Here is a 19237-nt window from a genome sequence, read left to right as displayed (position 1 = left end):
AGGCCTCTGATGTCATGTTCCAGAGAAATTTCCCTGAAGCAGTGAGGTCTGAAGTCAGATTGTAGGTGGGCTGAGGATTGAATAGGAGGTGAGGATATGTGAACGAAAGGTATAGACTACTCTCAAAAGTAATTGAAAATTTTAGGAGAGAAGGCGGTGGTTCTATGGGACACAATTGGAACTGGTTATTGAAAGTTAGAACTGGAAATAATTGAAAAATTTCAAATCTAAATCCACTTGCATGTTAATATCTTTCGAATCATTTTGAATTCCTGAGACATAAACTTTAGAAAACATTTTCCTCTAAAGCTTTGATAATACAGATTTTCTACTAAATGGAAATGGTTATTAACCCAGAATAGCTTCATGGTTCTGCTCTCTATAAGTCTCAGTAATAAAGGTTAGATAAAGATATACAGAAGAGAAAACTGTAGCTTTAAACAAACTGTAAATCCTAAGGAAAACATCAGTGTAAGTTTGAATTTGAGGAAGACTCCAAAGAAGTCATAGGAAATGAGATATCACTTAAAGCCCAGAAAAATTTAGTTTCAAAGTGTAGATATTTATTGAAGGTCTACTTGGTAGTATAAGACACTATATTTAATTTTGGCAATTTCAAATCTGATTGACTGCCATTTTATCCCATGTAGAATTTACCTTATTCTACTTTCTCTTCCATGAGACATTTAGTTCCTATTGATACAGTCATTTTTTTCTTCTTCATCGCTGTCATTGATTTTCATGAGATGAAGTTCAGAGGGAGAGCCAAATGGGACCAAGTCAATAAGTTAAAGTCATACTGTAGGAGAAACATTCAACAAACAAGAACAATGAGGACCTTTGTTCTTGTAGGCATTACTTTTTAAATCTCTGGAATTTTAAATCATGAGGTCTGGCTATTTTAGTTAGAAGGATTAAACTCCAGTGGTGAAAAATCTTTTTAACCTGGAGTCAAACCTTCTTATACTTCATTGAGGCAAGCTTAGAACATGAAAAAATAGTTTTAAAAAAATTGATATTATTATAATAATCGTTTACCCACAGTGATAATTAATGAAAAGATTAAGTTGTGAGGATAAATAATATAAGCATTTAGAGAAAGAAATGCTTAATACAGTAAAGGATTTGTGGATGGTTCTCAGAGAACCTGGGAACTGAGCTTGGCCTTGAGACTGGGTATGTTATAGACAGAGAAAGAGAACAGAGGTTTTCTAGGAAGAAAGAGCAGAATGTTTGAATAAGTGTTTAAATTACAACCTGGAAATTGTAGAGACTACTTGGATCTTTTGAGGAGTCAACTGGTAAATAAAAGTATCTTTAAAGGGTAATATATACAGTAATTCCCTTCTATCCAAGCAAAGTGTTCTTATCCACTTTTTTGTGCTCATAAAACAACCACTTAATGATAGGCATTCATGGTGCTTATTCCTTCCGTCAGTAAAGGATACCAAGTTATTAGCCCAAGTTATTAGACCCTTGGTTCTTTAATAATAATAATAATGATATATATGTCAGTTATACAAATCTAAGTATGATAAAATTCATTTCTATAAAGAGTTTAAAGATTATTAAGATATCCTTTCTGTGATAAGACTTGTTTCAAGTATACAATTTCACCAGTAGTTTTGTTATTGTTTCAGGGGAAAGAAATCAAAACTATGTATTTTCTCAAAAATTTTTAATACAACAGAATTTTATGCCCTGCAAAAATCTTAATGAGACAATGTATGTAAAACTTCAGTCGTAGTTCCTGGAATGCAGTAGGCACTTGGGATTTGCTAAAGGTTAATTAAAAATAAACGATCAAAAAAAAATGATCAATAAATGTTTGTTGAATTGAATTATTTAAAATTTCTATCATATAATTGGGTCCTAATTGTTAATGTTTAACTTCCCTTCTGACTGATGGTATATATTCCTATTTTTTTAAACTAGCAATACAGTCCAATTCAACCATTATTTGGATGCCTATTCTACCCTTAGCATAGTGGTGAATAAAAGAGATTCAGTTTGTGACTTCATGGGACTTGATGTAGTGGAAAAAAGGTGAAGTTGACCTACCAGCTCTTTCAGGTTCTGGAGTAGGGGAAGTATGGTTAAAATGATTTGATAGATATATGTTCCAGCCTACACATTAATATGAGTGCATTTGTCTTAACCACATGACAGGCATATTTGTATATCACAATATATTATATCCACATAAGATTGCTAGGAGATACATTCCCTATCATGACTCGAAATATAAGAATCAATAAATGCATTCAACTTATATAAATAACCTGTGAAATTATTCAGATAATTCCAGTGTACATTGCTCTCAATAGTTAAATATTTCCTTGAATTTTAAAACAAACTAAATAAAGCCTATAGTTCAATAATGACTCTGTGTGGTTTCATTAAAACTTACATTTTGAAAGTTTCTTAGAAGGCCAACACTTCATAATTAATGACTGTTCAGCCAAAAGACTGACCTTCTGAATGACTGGATAAGTGCAAACTTAGGAGGAAAAAAAAAATTGCTTTGGACTATTTATTCAAGCCTAAAAGCCATTATCTTTTAGAATGAAAGTAAGTTCTAGAACTATGCCTAAGAAATTGGCTCTATATTTTAACATTTGAGAATCCTTTTTACAATAAAAATTCATGCTGTCTACTCTCTTTTATGCTATATTTAAAATAAGAGAATTTGTAAAAAGCTTCATTTACCTTGATCATTTGTGACCTCCTTTAAAGGTTCCCAAGATTGAGCTCACAGGCATGTGAAGTCTAAGATACCAGACATTTGATATAAATGGCTCCAGCATTCTTTCCAAGCTGAATCTACAAAGCTTCTACTGACAGAAAGCTTCCTCTTATCTGAGATTGAGTCAGTTAGTTCATTTACTTAAAGGTTAGTGTTAATGAGATCAAGGTCACAGGAAGGGCCTGATGGAAAGAAACTTCGAAGTCTCTTCACCTTTAAAATGGGAGAGTAGAACATATCTTTCTATGTTTTGGAGTGAAACAGAGGCACTCCAGTTACCATTTATGTACTTAGTTCAGGGTCTGATACATAATGTGTCCTCAATAAATGTTAATTGTAGTTTTAATTTTTTATTAGTAAAACAACTCACTGTACACATTGTGTATTCTGCTGATCATTAGTCAGCAATATCCAAATATTAGCAAAAAGCATTGTTCTTGGAATGTATAGAAGCCTATACACCTGCTTATTATATTTTTGGACCCACCAGAAATTTCAACTGTTACAACAAGAATTCCTTTTCTCTTTGTATGACAATTACAATCAGTTCTAATGCTATCCCAGTGATTGAATAAATTGTAAGAATAATCATGTAAAATAACATCATTTCAGTTCATATATGCTCAATAAGTGGTGTATTGACACATGAACAAATGGATGATTGCATGAATGAACTACTTAATACTCTGGAGCTCTTCGAAACAAAGCTTGTGGTGAGAGACTAGAGATTCACTTCACTGCTAACACTGACTTGCTCCATGACTTTGAGAAATTTCCTAATTCCTTTGATTCTTGATTTCTTCCTCTTTAAAACATACTGGTTTTTTATGTAATGTCCATGACTCTTCACTACTTCTGAAGGGCTCTGATTCAAACAGGCAGGGAAACTTGACTTAGGAGGCAATTTGTTTCTAGGAACAGAAGAGGTGTGCGAGCATATGTTCCTTGAGCTCTTGGATCTCATCTTCATGTTCTCTCTTCTAAGTCTAACAGACTTTTGAAAATTTCCCCAAATGTGTATTATTTTACCAACTGAAGAATAGAGAGTGCACTAGGAAAATTCACAGTGAAAATGAACACATCTGGAGGAAATGATTTCAATCAGTTTTCTAGAGAAAAGAGTCTTAGAGATGAGCCTTTAGTAGAAGAAATCTAAAGGGTGAGCAGATTTGTTGGCAATCTGTGCCTTTCATTGGCCAATAGCTCCTGCTAGTTTTTTTCACTCATTCATTTGTTTATTCATTCATTCATTCAACAAGTTCTTATTGAATGATTACTATTTGCATGGCAACATGCTAGTGTAGGATTATAAAGATGAATTTGATATATACTTTGTCCTTAAAGAATTTGCTCTTTAATAAGGATAAGGCATGTATATAAATTTTTAAATGTTCTAAATGACATGAAAAAAGTTAAATGAGATTTAAAAGGAAGGAAGACTTAATTTTAGCAAGTCAGTTGGCAATGAAGGGAGGGAAAGTAAAGAAATCTTGGAGGAGATGGCATTTAGCTTGTGTTTAAACATCTGTAGATTGGACAGAAGAGACCTTTTGACTGAGGAAATAATGTGAACAAAGACTGAGAAGTAGGAAACTGAGTGCAGTTTGATTGTACAATTGGGTTTATGAAAGGGAGTAATGGGAAATACATTTAAAAGGGTACCATCAGATTGAGATGCCCTTGAATGTGATAGTGAGGGGCTTGGTTTTTATTTTCTAGGCCAAAGCAAGCCATTGGAGATTGCAGAGAAAGGAGATGGAAGAAAATTGTGTTTTAGGATGGGGACCCCCAAAGAAGAGTTGTACATTGTAATTGTAAAATGAATTTTGATGGGCAGATGACACCAATGAATCTCCTAACCCAGCTCTCTTTCTTGTCCAGGCTGCTGATGTACTACTGCAACATGGAGCTAACATCAACGTTCAAGATGCAGTTTTTTTCACTCCATTGCACATTGCAGCATACTATGGGCATGAACAGGTAAGTCAGTGGCATTTCCGAAGCCTGGGGCATCACTTAAGTGTTCCAGGCTTTTCTTGAACTGTACTAGGTTCAAAGAAAGGATATTTAAGATACCCTTTGAATTAGTTTTGCCATCTGCTCATCAGTTCCCCCCTTGAAGAGCTTTTGTAGATCCATAGAAACATAGCAGCTACCAAGTTATACATTTTTACTGACTACTTTAGTACACGAGGGAGGCAGTAGAGTATATGGGTAAGTGTGTGGCTATAGAAATCGGCCTGAATTTGAAAAATTACTAGCTTTATGACCAGGTGTAGGTTGTATAATATCCCTGATCCTCAGTTTCTTGTCTATAAAATGAAAAAAATATTAATAGTACCTACCTCATAGGGTTGCTGTTATGATGAAATATTAATTTAAACTGTTTGGCAAATGCTCAACAAATGTCACTGGGATGATACTAACACTAACAATAAAACAAATCATAAAGCCCATTCCAAAAGTTCTCTGAAAAAAGATAACTTTTAGAAATGGAGTTTCCTCTTTTCTAGTGACCTGGCATGTGGTAGGCTAAAAAGTGTCTACCAAAATATGTTCACATGTTCACGTTCTAATTTGTGGAACCTGTGAATGTTACCTTAAAAGGGACTTTGCAGATGTGATCAAGTTAAGGATCTTGAAATGGGGAGATTATCCTGGATTCTCTGGGTAGACCTGATGTAATCACAAGGGTCCATATAATAGAGAGCAGAAAATCAGAGTGAGTAGTAGGAGATGTGACAATGGAAACAGTACATTCAAGTGATACAAGAAGGGGCCACAAGCTAAGGGATGCAGGCAGCCTGTAGAAGCTGAAAAGTAAGGAAATGAAAGCCTCCAGAAGGAATGCAACCTGCCAACACCTTGATTTTGGACTTCTGACCTCCAGAACTCTAAGAGAATAAAAATGTGTTTTTTTCATCCAATAATTTTGTGGTAATTTGCTACAGTGGCAACAGGAAACTAATATATGGAATAACCTACATAAACTAAAAAACAATCACGAAATGTGCTTTAAATATATAATTGCTTTAAATATATAGTTATGTATCAGAAACATATTTATAAATTTTGATAATCTGTAATTAAGTAATAATATGTATAGAATGCTTTAAAGTTTACAATGTAGCATCATTCAACAAATAATTTCATTTGACCTTCATGACAACCTTATGAACTTAATAAGAGTTACCATGTGAGCAAACTCATACTATGGGACAGGCACTATGTTAAGACCTTTATGTGGATATTTTTCTAATTTTGCCCCAACCCTAAAATCAGCTGTTATTTATCCCTTCTAATCAATGATACACATGGAGCTTACTCAGGTCAGGTAGCATGCCAGAGTCATGCAGCTAATAAGTAGAAGAGCTGGAGTATGTATTCAGGTCTGTCTGATCCCAAAGCCAATCTTCATTCTGTTGTACCGAAGAGCCTCTTCTTATCCCCCTTCTATCAGTGGGAGAAATCATAAAGTCCAGGCCATTTACTGAAGTAGTGGAGCTAGAATTCAAGACCTGGTGCTATAATTCCACAGTCCACTGATTTTCAACCTTAACATATTGAAAGAAAAATTTTATATGCTCTTTTCAAACACTGTCTTTTAGCTATACTCAAGAAACTCAATAGAACCAAATAAAACAGAAATACAAATGTAATTAGATAATCAAAACTTAACTGTTCTTTTGACATTCTGTTTTTACTCTTCCTCATTTTATCTCTCTAGATCTGGTCTCAGTCATGCAGCAGAATTATACCATTTTATCTTTGTACAGGTCATGCCATTGCACTGCCTGAGGATCCCAAGTTGCAAATCAAACTTACTTGTGTCTCTGTGCTGTTCTAGTCATTCTGCCTTTATTTCTTTGCTGGCTGGCATGTGCCTGGACAGTCTCAGACCTGTGAAGTGTGACCTCTAGCTAGGGAAGATTGCTCATTTCATTGATATGCTGCTCAGAGTGCACTGGGGTGCCCTGGAGAGCTGAGCACTGAAAATGCTTCTGAAAGTACTGGGTCCAAAACTCAGGTGATGAAAAAACTTCATATTTTTCTGACTTCACGCACAGACAGGATATACACAGAGCCTGTTATTTGTAGAGTCATCCTCTTTGACGATTAACCTCATGACCCAGCAGAAACATAAAGAGCTTCTATGCATGTTGTGTGGAGAGCTAAATTTGTTTACTTTCCCTGAATATATAGTCACAGTCTTATAAAATTATGCTAAAATGTGGATGGCCCTTTTAAGATAAGGGACTCACTTACTATGTGCAAAGACAGCACATAAGTAATTTATGGAAGCTATTGTCATTTACTAAAATATGCTGACAGGAGAATGGCACATTCGATATATAAATGTACCTAATGTGCCATGTTCCTTGCCATTTGCTTATTTACTTATTTTAAGTGGAAGAGTAGATGTTTTTTACCAACAGCAATATTTCCTAGGTATATAATAATAGTGCTTAATAGACAATCGATTTCAAAAATAGTTTAAATCTGTCCATTATAAAGTCACATAATCAGAATTTATGGAGCCTGTGTAAGTAGAAATATCTGCTTAGGAGTGCAAGGTTCTTGAGACTAAATATCTACTGTTCAGATTTCTCTTGAATTAAGTATTGGTCTGCCCATTAGCCAAGAAATAGATAAAATACACGTGTTCCACATTGGTGCTACCACTTCTGCTATCATTTATTGAGTACCAGGCACTTTTCTAAGTACTTTATGTGTAATAACTTATTTAATTCTCACAACAACTCTATGAGGCATTCCCATTTTAGCAATGAAGAAACTGAATTTTCAAAAGGCCAAATAATTTATTCAAGGTGACATACCTAATAAGCAGAAGCCCAATTTCCAATTGTTCTTTACTTACTGCACGCAATAGGAAGTTTTCCCATATCTCACCCAGCTAATTTTTTGCCTAGAATTTCTATCGAATATATCATATTCTTGAGAGGCTTCTGCTCAAGATATATTTATTTGCTGCCACAAAATAGTTTTAGAGCTTGAATTCACTTTTATGCTGATGCCACAATGGTCAAGACTTTTGAGGAGTCCTCCCATAATTGTTATTTTAATGGCATGGGTGCATCCTAACTTATCTCTTGGGATCACTATGAGTCCTAAAAATTACCTCCTCACAGGGGAGGTAATGTCAATTTTAGATAAATTATTTGGAAGGTTCCTAAGTGAATATATAAATAATTTGAAGGAATCCCATAAATTACCTGAAACAACCCCTGGAAACTCTTGAGTTGTTTATTACTTCATCTCTCTCTGTCCTCTTGGATGTGAATCTCAGCTAATTTGGGAAGATGCTGGGGGCTAATGTGGTTATCTCCTGTTTACTCACAAATCAAATAAGGACTCAGAACCCCGGTAGCAAGATAACCATTGGTGACCTATGCATGGAACCTCTATGAAAATCAAGAATCAAGTAAGCACTGCTGGCTCTGGCCAGAAGGACTTTAGAAAAGATTGTTCAGAGAAGATTATGGGTGACTTGAGAGAAGACTATTTATGTATTGATACAATGAAGACCCAACCCTGAAATTGCTCCAGTTTTAGATTTCTTGCTAGGTGATATAATAATAAATTCCTTATTGTTTAGGCCAGTTAAGAATTTCTGTTATTTTCAGGCAAAAAGTATCCAAGAGAAAACCTAAATGGTATGTCTCCTTCCATATTGCTTAAGGCATTGCATTACTGTTTGGCATTTGATGCTAATTTCAAATGCATGGATCCTTTAGGTAACCCGCCTCCTTTTGAAATTTGGTGCTGATGTAAATGTAAGCGGTGAAGTCGGAGATAGGCCCCTCCACCTAGCATCTGCAAAAGGATTCTTTAATATTGCGAAACTCTTGGTGGAAGAAGGCAACAAAGCAGATGGTAAGACTATGTTTAGAAGAAGAAATTTGCTATCTTTTACTTTATGTATGCTTTTTACTTCTACTTATTTATTAGAGAATAATCTAAGTTGATTAATCTTGTACTCATTCCACAAGTCATAATTTATTATTTTTAATATATTAATTAAACCTATATGTTAATCCTTCTTTAAATATTTTAGCTCAACTCTTAATGTATTAGGTGCTGCAGTAAAAGTAAGGAGTTTTCCTGAATTTTTCCTACTTTTTGTTATTCACTAATCTTTTTTTTAATTGAGGTAAATTTTACATATAGCAAAATTCTCAAATCTTAACTGAATATTGACTTAAGTGAATATTTGCTTGTGGATACACCCATGTAAAAGCCACCCAGATCAAGATATAGACATATTTTCATCTGGAAAGTTGAAAATATTTCACCTGGAAAGTTCCTTGTTGCCCACTTCTTAGTAAATAGCTTTCACCACCAAAGATAATCAATATTCTGGCTTCTATTGCTATAGGTTAGCTTTTCTTCTGTTCTTGAAGTTGATATAATTTTGTGACTGCTTTCTTTTGATTAACAAGATGATTTTGACTTTTATCCATGTTGTTGCATGAATCATAATTTGCTCTTTTTTATTACCGAAAATTCTATGAATTTCCCACAATTTAACTGTTTATCCATTCTCCTTGTAATGGAAGGTTAAATGTTTCTAGTGTTTGACTTTTGTGAATATAGCTGCCAGAAACATTCAGTTCTTCTTGTGAATATATGTGTTAATCGCTCTTCGTTGTGTGTGTGTGTGCGTGCGTGCTTGCGTGCGTGTTTTGAGAGAGAGAGAGAGAGAGAGAGAGAGAGAGAGAATTACTGCATCAAAGGGCATGCACATGGTTAACTTTTTAGGAAATTTGAGATAACTTTCCAAAGTGTTTGCAATATTTTTCACTCCCACAGCTATATATGAGAGTTCCAGTTGCTCCCCACATTCTCCCCAGTATTTTATACTACTGTTATTTTTAATGGAAATAGAGTTAGAATGTGATCAGGTTGGGAAAAATAAAACCTTTAGAATACACAGAAAGATTTTAGATGCATTTAGTAAAATAGAATTTCCTGCAACTTTTTAGTTTTTTAATTACAAAATGAATTTTGGAAAATTGAAAGTATTGAAAAAAAGCTTTCTCTTTTTTCCTCTTCCTCACAAACTTAATTTTTTGACACAAATTCACTCAGAGTTACATCTTGTCATTAAATTCTCTCAGGCATATCCAGCATTCTTCCACTGACCCCCAAGAGACCTAATTAAAAGCCCAGCTGTAAGAACTGCTGGCCTTTGCAGCAGAAATGATGCACATTTCCAAAAGCACAAGGTTGTCAGATCTATAGAACTGCCATTTCCTTGGTCCAAAATTGAGATTGATATTCAGTTAATAAAACTAATCAATGTTTTCATTACTCTAAGGAAAACACAAAGGCTCCCAGAGACAACTGTAGCAAGAGGCTAGGGCAATTTCATTTCAATGTTGGAAACAGGGCCATTTTATTTGGTAACGTTTGAGAAATGTAGTTTGTATCATTTTCTGAGCCAGTGTGTAATAACTCAGGAATTTTTTCTATAGCATTATCATAAACCACTTGTGTTGTCAGAATGCAAGGAATGCTGTTATCTGGACCTTGTTTAGGCAGTCTCTTTGATTCTGTTAGTTTAGGATAGGCAGAGGTACACCAATGTGAATCACTGAACACATAATTGTTTTTGAAACTGCCTCCCTCTTCCAAGGGGTCAGGAACCACTCACATTTTTCCTTTATTATCAAGGCCAACCTCAGCCTTTTATTCCTCTGCAAAACTCCAAAGCTCAGTGGTGTCAAAATGAGTGTCATTTATGATCAGCGTGTCTCCAGGATCAAAGGACTCTTCTACAAAAGGCATTGAAATGTGTACTGCACCCGTATTCCCGGTACATACCAGCGTCATATGATGTAATTTTTAACATTTTCTTTCTGACTCACACAAGCACTACATGCCTCCTACTCAATCATTTAAAAAAATCAAGTGACATGACTCAGATTTTTAAGTATTTTTACTTCCTTCTAATATACACTTGATATTTAAGTCCCTTTTGCACTTCAACCAATTGCAAAGAATAAATCAGAAAATCTTTTGTGCTGGTGGACACTGCACAAGATTTATTATCAGTTGGTTTACTTATTCCAAAATGTATCTAAGCCTCCAGATGATTTATTTTAGATCTGGACTTTGCCTGTGGTTAATGTACACAAGGGGAAGAATAAATGAATGACCCCAAAAGGAGCGCAATTTGAAATCTTGTATTTACAGCATGTTTCCGTGGTAACAGAATGTCACAAATGAAAATAAATTCAAGTTGCAAATTAGCCAAAATGTATTTCCAAAAGCACGTTCCTCATGTTTGTGAGGTTGACCTATTCAGTCACATATGTTTTAAGTCTCTAGTCTTCTTCCTTATACCTCGTAGGGCAATTAAAAAGGAGAACTGCAGTGCTTATCGAATGAGATTGAAAAGGTCAAGATATTGCTGGACTCCATAGGAGGAAAATAGAGACACAATTTATCATTTTAATAAAGTTAAAAATGGAAAATGTTAAATTCAGAAACTATTAATTTTTTGTCATCTGAATGTTGAATGCTATAGTTCTCTTAACTGGAGGACTGGATACTAGAGAAAGTCACAAAAATTTCTAGGGCATGGCCAGCAAGGAGAAGTAATTTATTTTTAAAAATGTGTCTTGTCAGAACTATCACATAGATTTGTTACTGAAAATGTATTTAAGACACACTTGGGAGTTGCTTTAGAGAGCTGGTGGGATGTCCTAACATTGCTGGGTTAATATGGAAATTTTTATTTTATCTTTAAGGTCAATGAGCAGAAATAAACAAGAAGTAGCATCCAGCTACCTACCCATTCATCCAATCTTTCTTTCAAAAGACATTACTGAACATATACTCTCTTCAAAGTAGAGGACTAGTGACCAAATATTTTCCTAATAATGAGTTACATGTATTCCTTTGCTTGAAATTTTCCTTTACTTAAATCTCTAAATACGATGTTAGAGCAAACAGAATGTCATTCATACATTCAGTTTTCCTCAGGTAAGAATAATAATATATGCACTTTTGTTTTTGCAAATTGGTCTAAGACAAAATTAAGGGATCAGAAGGACTGAAGCAGAAATACAGGTGTATATATATATATATATATATATATATATATATATATATATATAAACTCTGCGTCTGATGCAGATTTCTTCTGGCTTGCCCCTTTGGTTGGTATTTATATCTTCTTTGATGGGAATAATGTCTAGGCCATTGCAGGTAATTCACCAAGTAAAGAGTCTGCTTTGAAGTTTATTGATTCAACTAGAGAAGAATAATGTTGGGTGGGGACATGTATGGCTAAAGGAAAATTATGAATTAATGGAATATTGTGCTTCATTCTGCTTTACAATGTCCCCTCTGGCCCTCAAGAGCTCACATGTGACCTCCTGATGCCCTGGACTCCCTGCTGTCCTCAAGCTTTGACTCATGGTATTGACTTTCCCTGGCTTCCAACAGAATGTGAACAAAGGAAAAGTATCTTAAAAAGGAAGATAATCAAAACAACCAGGAAAATTCTTCTGAAGGAAGTGTGTCCTTCTGAGCCACTCATTAATATAAAAGATTCAAAGATTTATTTTTCAATAACAGTCTTGGAAGGAGGAGTTCAGGAACTTTGTTAAAGATTTCCCTTTGGCTTAAGATCTTGCAGGTTGATAAAATAAGAATTATTGTCTACAAATATAGCAGCTATAAGGCCTAAACCAGTGTTCATTAAATGTTAAATGATGATTATATTTGAATTTTTTGAAATTAACTCTTATCTTGCCTTTTTTTCCTTTCCAATCCTTCATCATTAAAAAAGTAATTCTATCAATTCTTTTGGTTCTATGGATAATTTCTTTTATAGATATATATAAGAATGAGAATGAATGGGATTTATTAAGGGCTATTATTTTCTATTTTGAATAAAGCACCCTGTACAGATGGACAAAGTAGTAAAATAATAAAACAAATTGTTGTAGAGCAGTCGATCTGGTTATTTTTGGTTTTAAAAATTGTGCTAAAGCAGATCTAGAATTTAGCAGCTTGGTGTTGATTTGTCATTACTTCAGGCCTGTAATTATTGACTATTCAACTAGATTGCAAATTATTTGAGGGTATAGACTCTATGCATTTATAGCTTATTTGCCTTAGCACTTAGCAAAATTCTAAGAGGGAAATTAGTAAAAAAGGAGAGTGAAGATTTTTATTAAGTATCTAATTTGTGATAAGCATCATGCTAGACACTTTCTAGAAATGATCTCCCTTAATCCTTTCAGCATCCCTGCTGCACCAATAGTGTTATTATATCCACTGTTACTTATAAGAAATCAATAACTCCAACACCTAGCACAGTGCTTGGTGCATATTGATTATTTAATACTTGTTGAGGAATGACTATGTGTCAGTCAGGTGTTCTTATTTGCAAGTGTTGGAAACTAATGCTTGCTAATTTAAGCATGAGGGGAAATATTAAAGGATATCAATTAGCACACAGAATCTTCCCCAGGACAGAGTAGAAAGCCAGGTTTGGAATTCTCACAGTGAGAAATGGTGTCCAGAATCACACCCCAAAACTAATCCTTTGAAGGCGCACTGCCACCCCAGCTAGGCACACACACCAACACTTGTGTTTCTGGCACCAACAATGTGGGGCACCCAGTCTGTGGCTGGGCAACAGTACCACTGGAAATTAGATGGAGCTATTCTACCACTGCTACTTTGCCAAGATAGAATAGACTCTCCTTTTGTGTGTCATCAGCTCTGATGTCAGAGTCTGAAATAACATGTTGATTGGAAGAGCCTGTAGATAAGTGTCCAACCAGGGCGTGGTTGAGAGTGAAAGGGTCACTATTAAAAATTATGCTACGATAACAAGCCTAAACCCGGACATATGGTCACCCTCTAGTAATTCTGTGCCCCTAACTGCAAAGGAGGCTTGGAAAGCATTTTTTCAGCTTCTATGATAAAAGGTGATCTTGGCCTCTAGTCAGTACTTTCAGTATAGGGATTTTCCCAAATGTCAGAAGAGGTTATAAGGCTGGATTGGACAAAGAGAAGGTCAAATGCCCGCTACTGAGTAATCAGTTTAACAGTTAATGTTAAATAACTATCTTAGGTAATACAATTAATGAGGTCTTCCTCACTCTAAAACTTGCTGCCTTTTCATTGTACCATGCTTTGTATACCGCAGTGTGACATTTCTCAGTTAAGGGGACATCAGAACCTCCTACACAGTATTGCAAACATACAGAGTACTAGGCCCCATGCTAGCATATTGAGCCAAAATTTTGGGAAATGGTGCTCTGTCCAGAGTCTGAAATTTTTAACATCTTCCATGGGGGTGAAAGGGGAATCAATTTGAAAGGAGATACTTGTGGAAATAAGGCTATGAGTGCCTTTTAGATACTTATTAGTTTCTTGAACTCTTCCATTGTGCAAGGTAGATTTTTTTTAACATCTTTATTGGAGTATAATTGCTTTACACTGGTGTTTTAGTTTCTGCTTCATAATGAAGTGAATCAGCTATACATATACATATATCCCCATATCTCCTCCCTCTTGCGTCTCCCTCCCACCCTCCCTATCCCACCCCTCTAGGTGGTCACAAAGCACCGAGCTGATCTCCCTGTGCTATGCGGCTACTTCCCACTAGCTATCTATTTTATGTTTGGTAGTGTATATATGTCCATGACACTCTCTCACTTCGTCCCAGCTTACCCTTCCCCTCTCCATGTCCTCAAGTCCATTCTCTACATCTACGTCTTTATTCCTGTCCTGCCCCTACTTTCTTCAGATATATGTGTTAGCATACAGTATTTGTTTTTCTCTTTCTGACTTACTTCACTCTGTATGACAAATTCTAGGTCCATCCACCTCACTGCAAATAACTCAATTTTGTTTCTTTTTATGGCTGAGTAATATTCTATTGTATATATGTGCCACATCTTCTTTATCCATTCATTTGTCGATGGACCTTTAGGTTGCTTCCATGTCCTGGCTACTGTAAATAGAGCTGCAATGAACATTGTGGTACATGATTCTTTATGAATTATGGTTTTCTCGGGGTATTTGCCCAGTAGTGGGATTGCTGGGTCATATGGTATGCAAGGTAGATTTGATTAGATGCATTCCATAGATTTATGGGAGCTAGAAGAAAGCCTGCTTAATGTGGAAATAGGCTATAGGATAGAATTATAACTTTTTTAATTGGTGGCACTTAATTTCCTTTATTTTTGTCATTAATTGGCAATTTCCAGGAGTCTCTCAGGCACTTAGAAAAGTCCCTGATACTACACATGAGCAGGTTGAGAAATAGAGGATTCCAGATAACATATCTTTCCCTTTCTTTTGATGACAGTCAATGCTCAGGACAATGAAGATCATGTTCCACTCCATTTCTGTTCTCGCTTTGGACACCACGATATAGTGAAGTACCTGCTCCAGAGCAATTTAGAAGTTCAGCCACATGTTGTTAATATCTATGGAGACACCCCTTTGCACCTGTGAGTATTATGTATACTTCCATAGGTACTCCAGGTATACTACGTGTACCTTCTTACTATTCTCAAAATATTTTCTTAACTCTAGGGCATGCTACAATGGCAAATTTGAAGTTGCCAAGGACATCATCCAAATATCAGGAATAGAAAGTCTGACTAAAGAAAACATCTTCAGTGAAACGGCTTTTCACAGGTAAAAGAATATTTAAGTGCAATAGCCTCTAAACTTAGCTAATACCCTACAACACCGGAAGTCATGTACATAAAGCAAGAATGAATAGTGGCAGATGTTGCAATCAGAGAGCAAGACCAGAGGGTGGGTAGAGGACAAGGAGCCCAAGCTAAATGCACAGAAGAAAAGGTAGACGCAGATGCTGCAGTCAGTACAACAGATGGGGCCAGAGCCAGGTGCTGCCTTCCTGGCAGCAGCCACAAAGACAGGGACTGATGTTGCCAAGGCAACAGGCATATCAACATCTGTAAGCATATTGCTCCTATTCTTCCACTTCACTCTGCAGAAAGCTGCCAAAAGGAGCAGTACCCATAATCCTCCTCCGACAAGAATATAATTACCAGAATTCATCAGCATCAAATGTGACATTTTTTTCCTTACCACTTAAACCTTATGTGCAAATGTATCTACATATCTAAGACCTCCATCTGTGAACCTGTAAGAGCTTAGTCACACGGTGGCCACTGAGGTACCTAAGAAGGCATTAGCTCCTTGCTAGGAATCAATTATAGTCCTTTGCAACATGCTCTGGAAAAGCACCCTGAAGGGGCAGCTGGGTTTGGAAAAGTTGTGACAAAGAAAAGAAGAAAGAAGGAGAGAGAGTGAGGGAAAATTTGCTAAGAACTCAAGCACATAACTCCCTAAAATGTCCAAAAGGAAGGCAGATGTTTTATAAAATTTAAAACTCATTTTTTAACAGGTTACTGTTTTGCTTAGAAAAATAAAAACATAGTCATTTGAATTGAGTAAACCTTGAATATAAGATTATTTACCTACATATTACAGATCTCTTGGCTAGGTAGCAACCTCTAAAACATGTATTTGAGACTAGTATGTTATTTACGTAGTGTTTGTCCTGTACTAGTGAATAATAGAAATGAGACACTTTTTTTTAATACTGAACTAAAATTAAGCTTACACTTCTGCATCACGCATCAACTTGTCAAATTTCACTTTGGATTTCCAGATTTTTCTTATCACCCAAAGAGGTCAGCCAAAAGGGAAGTGAAGAAAACTACCATTTATGGAACAGTGAATATATGCTGGATGATTTGCATTCATTATCTCATTTAATCCTCATAACCATTTTATGAAGTTGGATTTACTGTCCCTTTTTTACCAATGAGAAAATTGAGGCTCAAGGAAACTAAGTAACTTGCCAAAGACTGTTATGGCTAGAAAAATATGTATTAAATGCCTGACTAATTCCAAATCCTGTGTTTTTATACATCTTCATGTTCTAGTACCAAAATATTGTGTCTGTTTTCTACACACTCTGTAACAGAACAGATTCAAGAACTCTTCAGATCATGCCTTCAAAGTGTACCAGTGGAATTTGTCCCTGAAGGGGACAGTTGGCAGAACGGATATGTATGGGTTACTAGTGTCCTCTACCCATTAGGTCATTCTTGTGGAGGCTGACACCACAGGCTAGTTTTCAAATCATTTTGCTACTTTGTGCACATAAATTGAAACCGACTATAATCAGAGGGTTATTGTCACCTTCAGAAGATTGTCTATATGACAAGATTAGTGAAGTAAGTTAAAAGTATGTATCCAGTTGTTTTATTTTGTGCAAACCTGTGGCTACTAGGAATAACATATTAATATTTTTATTCTATTCATTTAAAGTACATATTTATAAAAGAAATTCTCCTTTTATATAAGGAACTGACTACAGTTATGAATTTTTCTATGTACAAAGCACAATGCTTTACACATAGCAGCACTTAGTACATTCCTGTTATTGTTTTCATATGTTTGTATGTATACACATTTGTATACACACGTACACACACACACACACATATATATATATATGTTCAGAATTCATAATTTCCTATAAATAGTTGCTTTGAACCGAAACAATGAGGTAATTCAGACAAAGGAACATTAAAAGTATAGTGTTAATGGTCCTATTTATAATACAAATAACTAATAGTGATATGATCTATTACACTGAGATGGTTGTTTTTTATTCACTTAATTATTTAAGAAAGGCTTGTTAAGGACCTGCCTTTTGTTGCTGGTAGGAACCTTAACATGACACAGTCCCTTCCCTCCTTAAAGGAACTCTATTGTAAGGTATCAGAACACACAGAGGTGTATTCATTACCATAACACAATATGATAAGTGCCATAAAACTGAAATTACAAGGAAGCAGAGGAGATAGCAATGAACTCAGCCTTTGGTTCATGAGAAGACTTCATAGAGGAAGCAATAGTTCAACTAGATAAATAATGGCATTTATTTAAAGAAAATAATAATATCCCATGAGAGGAAAAAGGATTTAGGCAAAGTCATCCCAGGGAGAGGAAAGAGTAAGATCCAGTGAACTACTACTTCTAGAACAAATCTGGAAGGAAAAAACACTGTTTTTCTGTACTCTACCTCAACACTCAATACCTCACTTCTGAAACACATGATACCAGTTTTGTGTGAGATTTTTCTACACCAAACAATTCTCCAGTTCTCTACAGACACCGAGTGGGTGTCCTAAAATTCATTTCAGTTTGGCACTGCCTACCTGGAATTAGCATCAGATCTCACAAGACTGCCCCTCTTCCCACTTCAGGTGCAATCACAAGTCTAACTTGTCACCTAAATCTCTCAGAACCTTCCTGTGTTCCCCCATTCCATTCAGTTGCCCTGCAGAATGCCTAGAAAAGAATTAATATCATAGGAAATATTTAATATTTAATAAGAAAATGCTAGAAATTTTATGCAGCTCCTTTCTTGAAGGCCCATATTTGAGAATCTTAGGATTCTATTGCTTTATTGCTTTTTTTTTCTTATCACCTCCTTCTCCTCTCTCTTTCCCTCTTCTCTCATCTGTCTTTTTGGCACTTATATAAACATCCGCATCTAGAATAGCCTGGGTGAATCAGGGCTGTTTTAATTTTCTACGGCTACCGTAACTAAATACCACAGACTGGGTGGCTTGAACACCAGAAATTTATTTTCTCACAATTCTAGAGGCTGGAATTGTCCAAGATCAAGATCAAAAGTCCAAGATCAAGGTGTCAGGTTCATTTTCTTCTGAGGCCTTTCTCTTTGTATTGCAGATGGCCACCTTCTTTTTGTGTCTTTACATGGTTGTCCGTCTGTTCATGTCATCTGTATACTAATCTTCCCTTTTTATAAGGACACGAGTCATATTTCATGAGGGCCCATCCTAATTATTCCATTTCCACTTAATTACCTCTATAAATTATACCTCTTTAAATTATAGTCACAGTATAAGGTTATGGGAGTCAGGGCTTCAATATATTAATTTGGAGTGCATACATTCAGCCTTCTATTTTCCCTGTGTTACATTTTTGCAGTGCTTGTACCTATGGCAAGAGCATTGACCTGGTTAAATTTCTTCTTGATCAGAATGTCATAAGCATCAACCACCAAGGAAGGGATGGGCACACAGGTAAGACTGTGGTGAGAACATCACCAGTTTCTGATGCATGTGAATGCTTAAGAAAAGTGGTGGGCTCGGGGTTGGGGGGGGTGGCGTGGGAGTGGTCAACCCCAATAAGGGGGAATATTTTATCAATAACATCATTTAAATTGGTGGTGCATGGTGATAATAAAAAGCAGACTGACTTTGGTCAGTTTCATTATTGTGCTAAAGTATCTACAGTCAATGCACCCATTATGATCTGCACCAGGAACAGACTTATCATACTGCCTTGCCCTTGGCTTGCTGCTGAAAAAAAAAACACTTGTTTGGGGTCTTTGTTCTTTGATTTGTACAAAGTTGCTAA

At 35.7% G+C, this 19237-nt stretch overlaps 1 protein-coding gene across 1 annotated transcript in view; it reads left to right on the top strand.

The window, feature by feature from the left end:
* TNNI3K (TNNI3 interacting kinase) overlaps positions 1-19237 on the top strand; it is a 301789-nt gene that overhangs the window by 94764 nt on the left and 187788 nt on the right. Inside the window, exons 10-14 of the mRNA XM_067005786.1 lie at positions 4628-4726; positions 8503-8641; positions 15105-15249; positions 15335-15439; positions 18806-18900. Coding sequence (XP_066861887.1) covers positions 4628-4726; positions 8503-8641; positions 15105-15249; positions 15335-15439; positions 18806-18900 — 583 coding nt within the window. The remainder of the gene's footprint in view (positions 1-4627; positions 4727-8502; positions 8642-15104; positions 15250-15334; positions 15440-18805; positions 18901-19237) is intronic.

Source organism: Kogia breviceps, chromosome 1 (genome assembly GCF_026419965.1).
Source record: "Kogia breviceps isolate mKogBre1 chromosome 1, mKogBre1 haplotype 1, whole genome shotgun sequence".
NCBI lineage: Eukaryota > Metazoa > Chordata > Mammalia > Artiodactyla > Physeteridae > Kogia > Kogia breviceps.
This window is presented reverse-complemented; position numbering and strand designations above follow the sequence as displayed.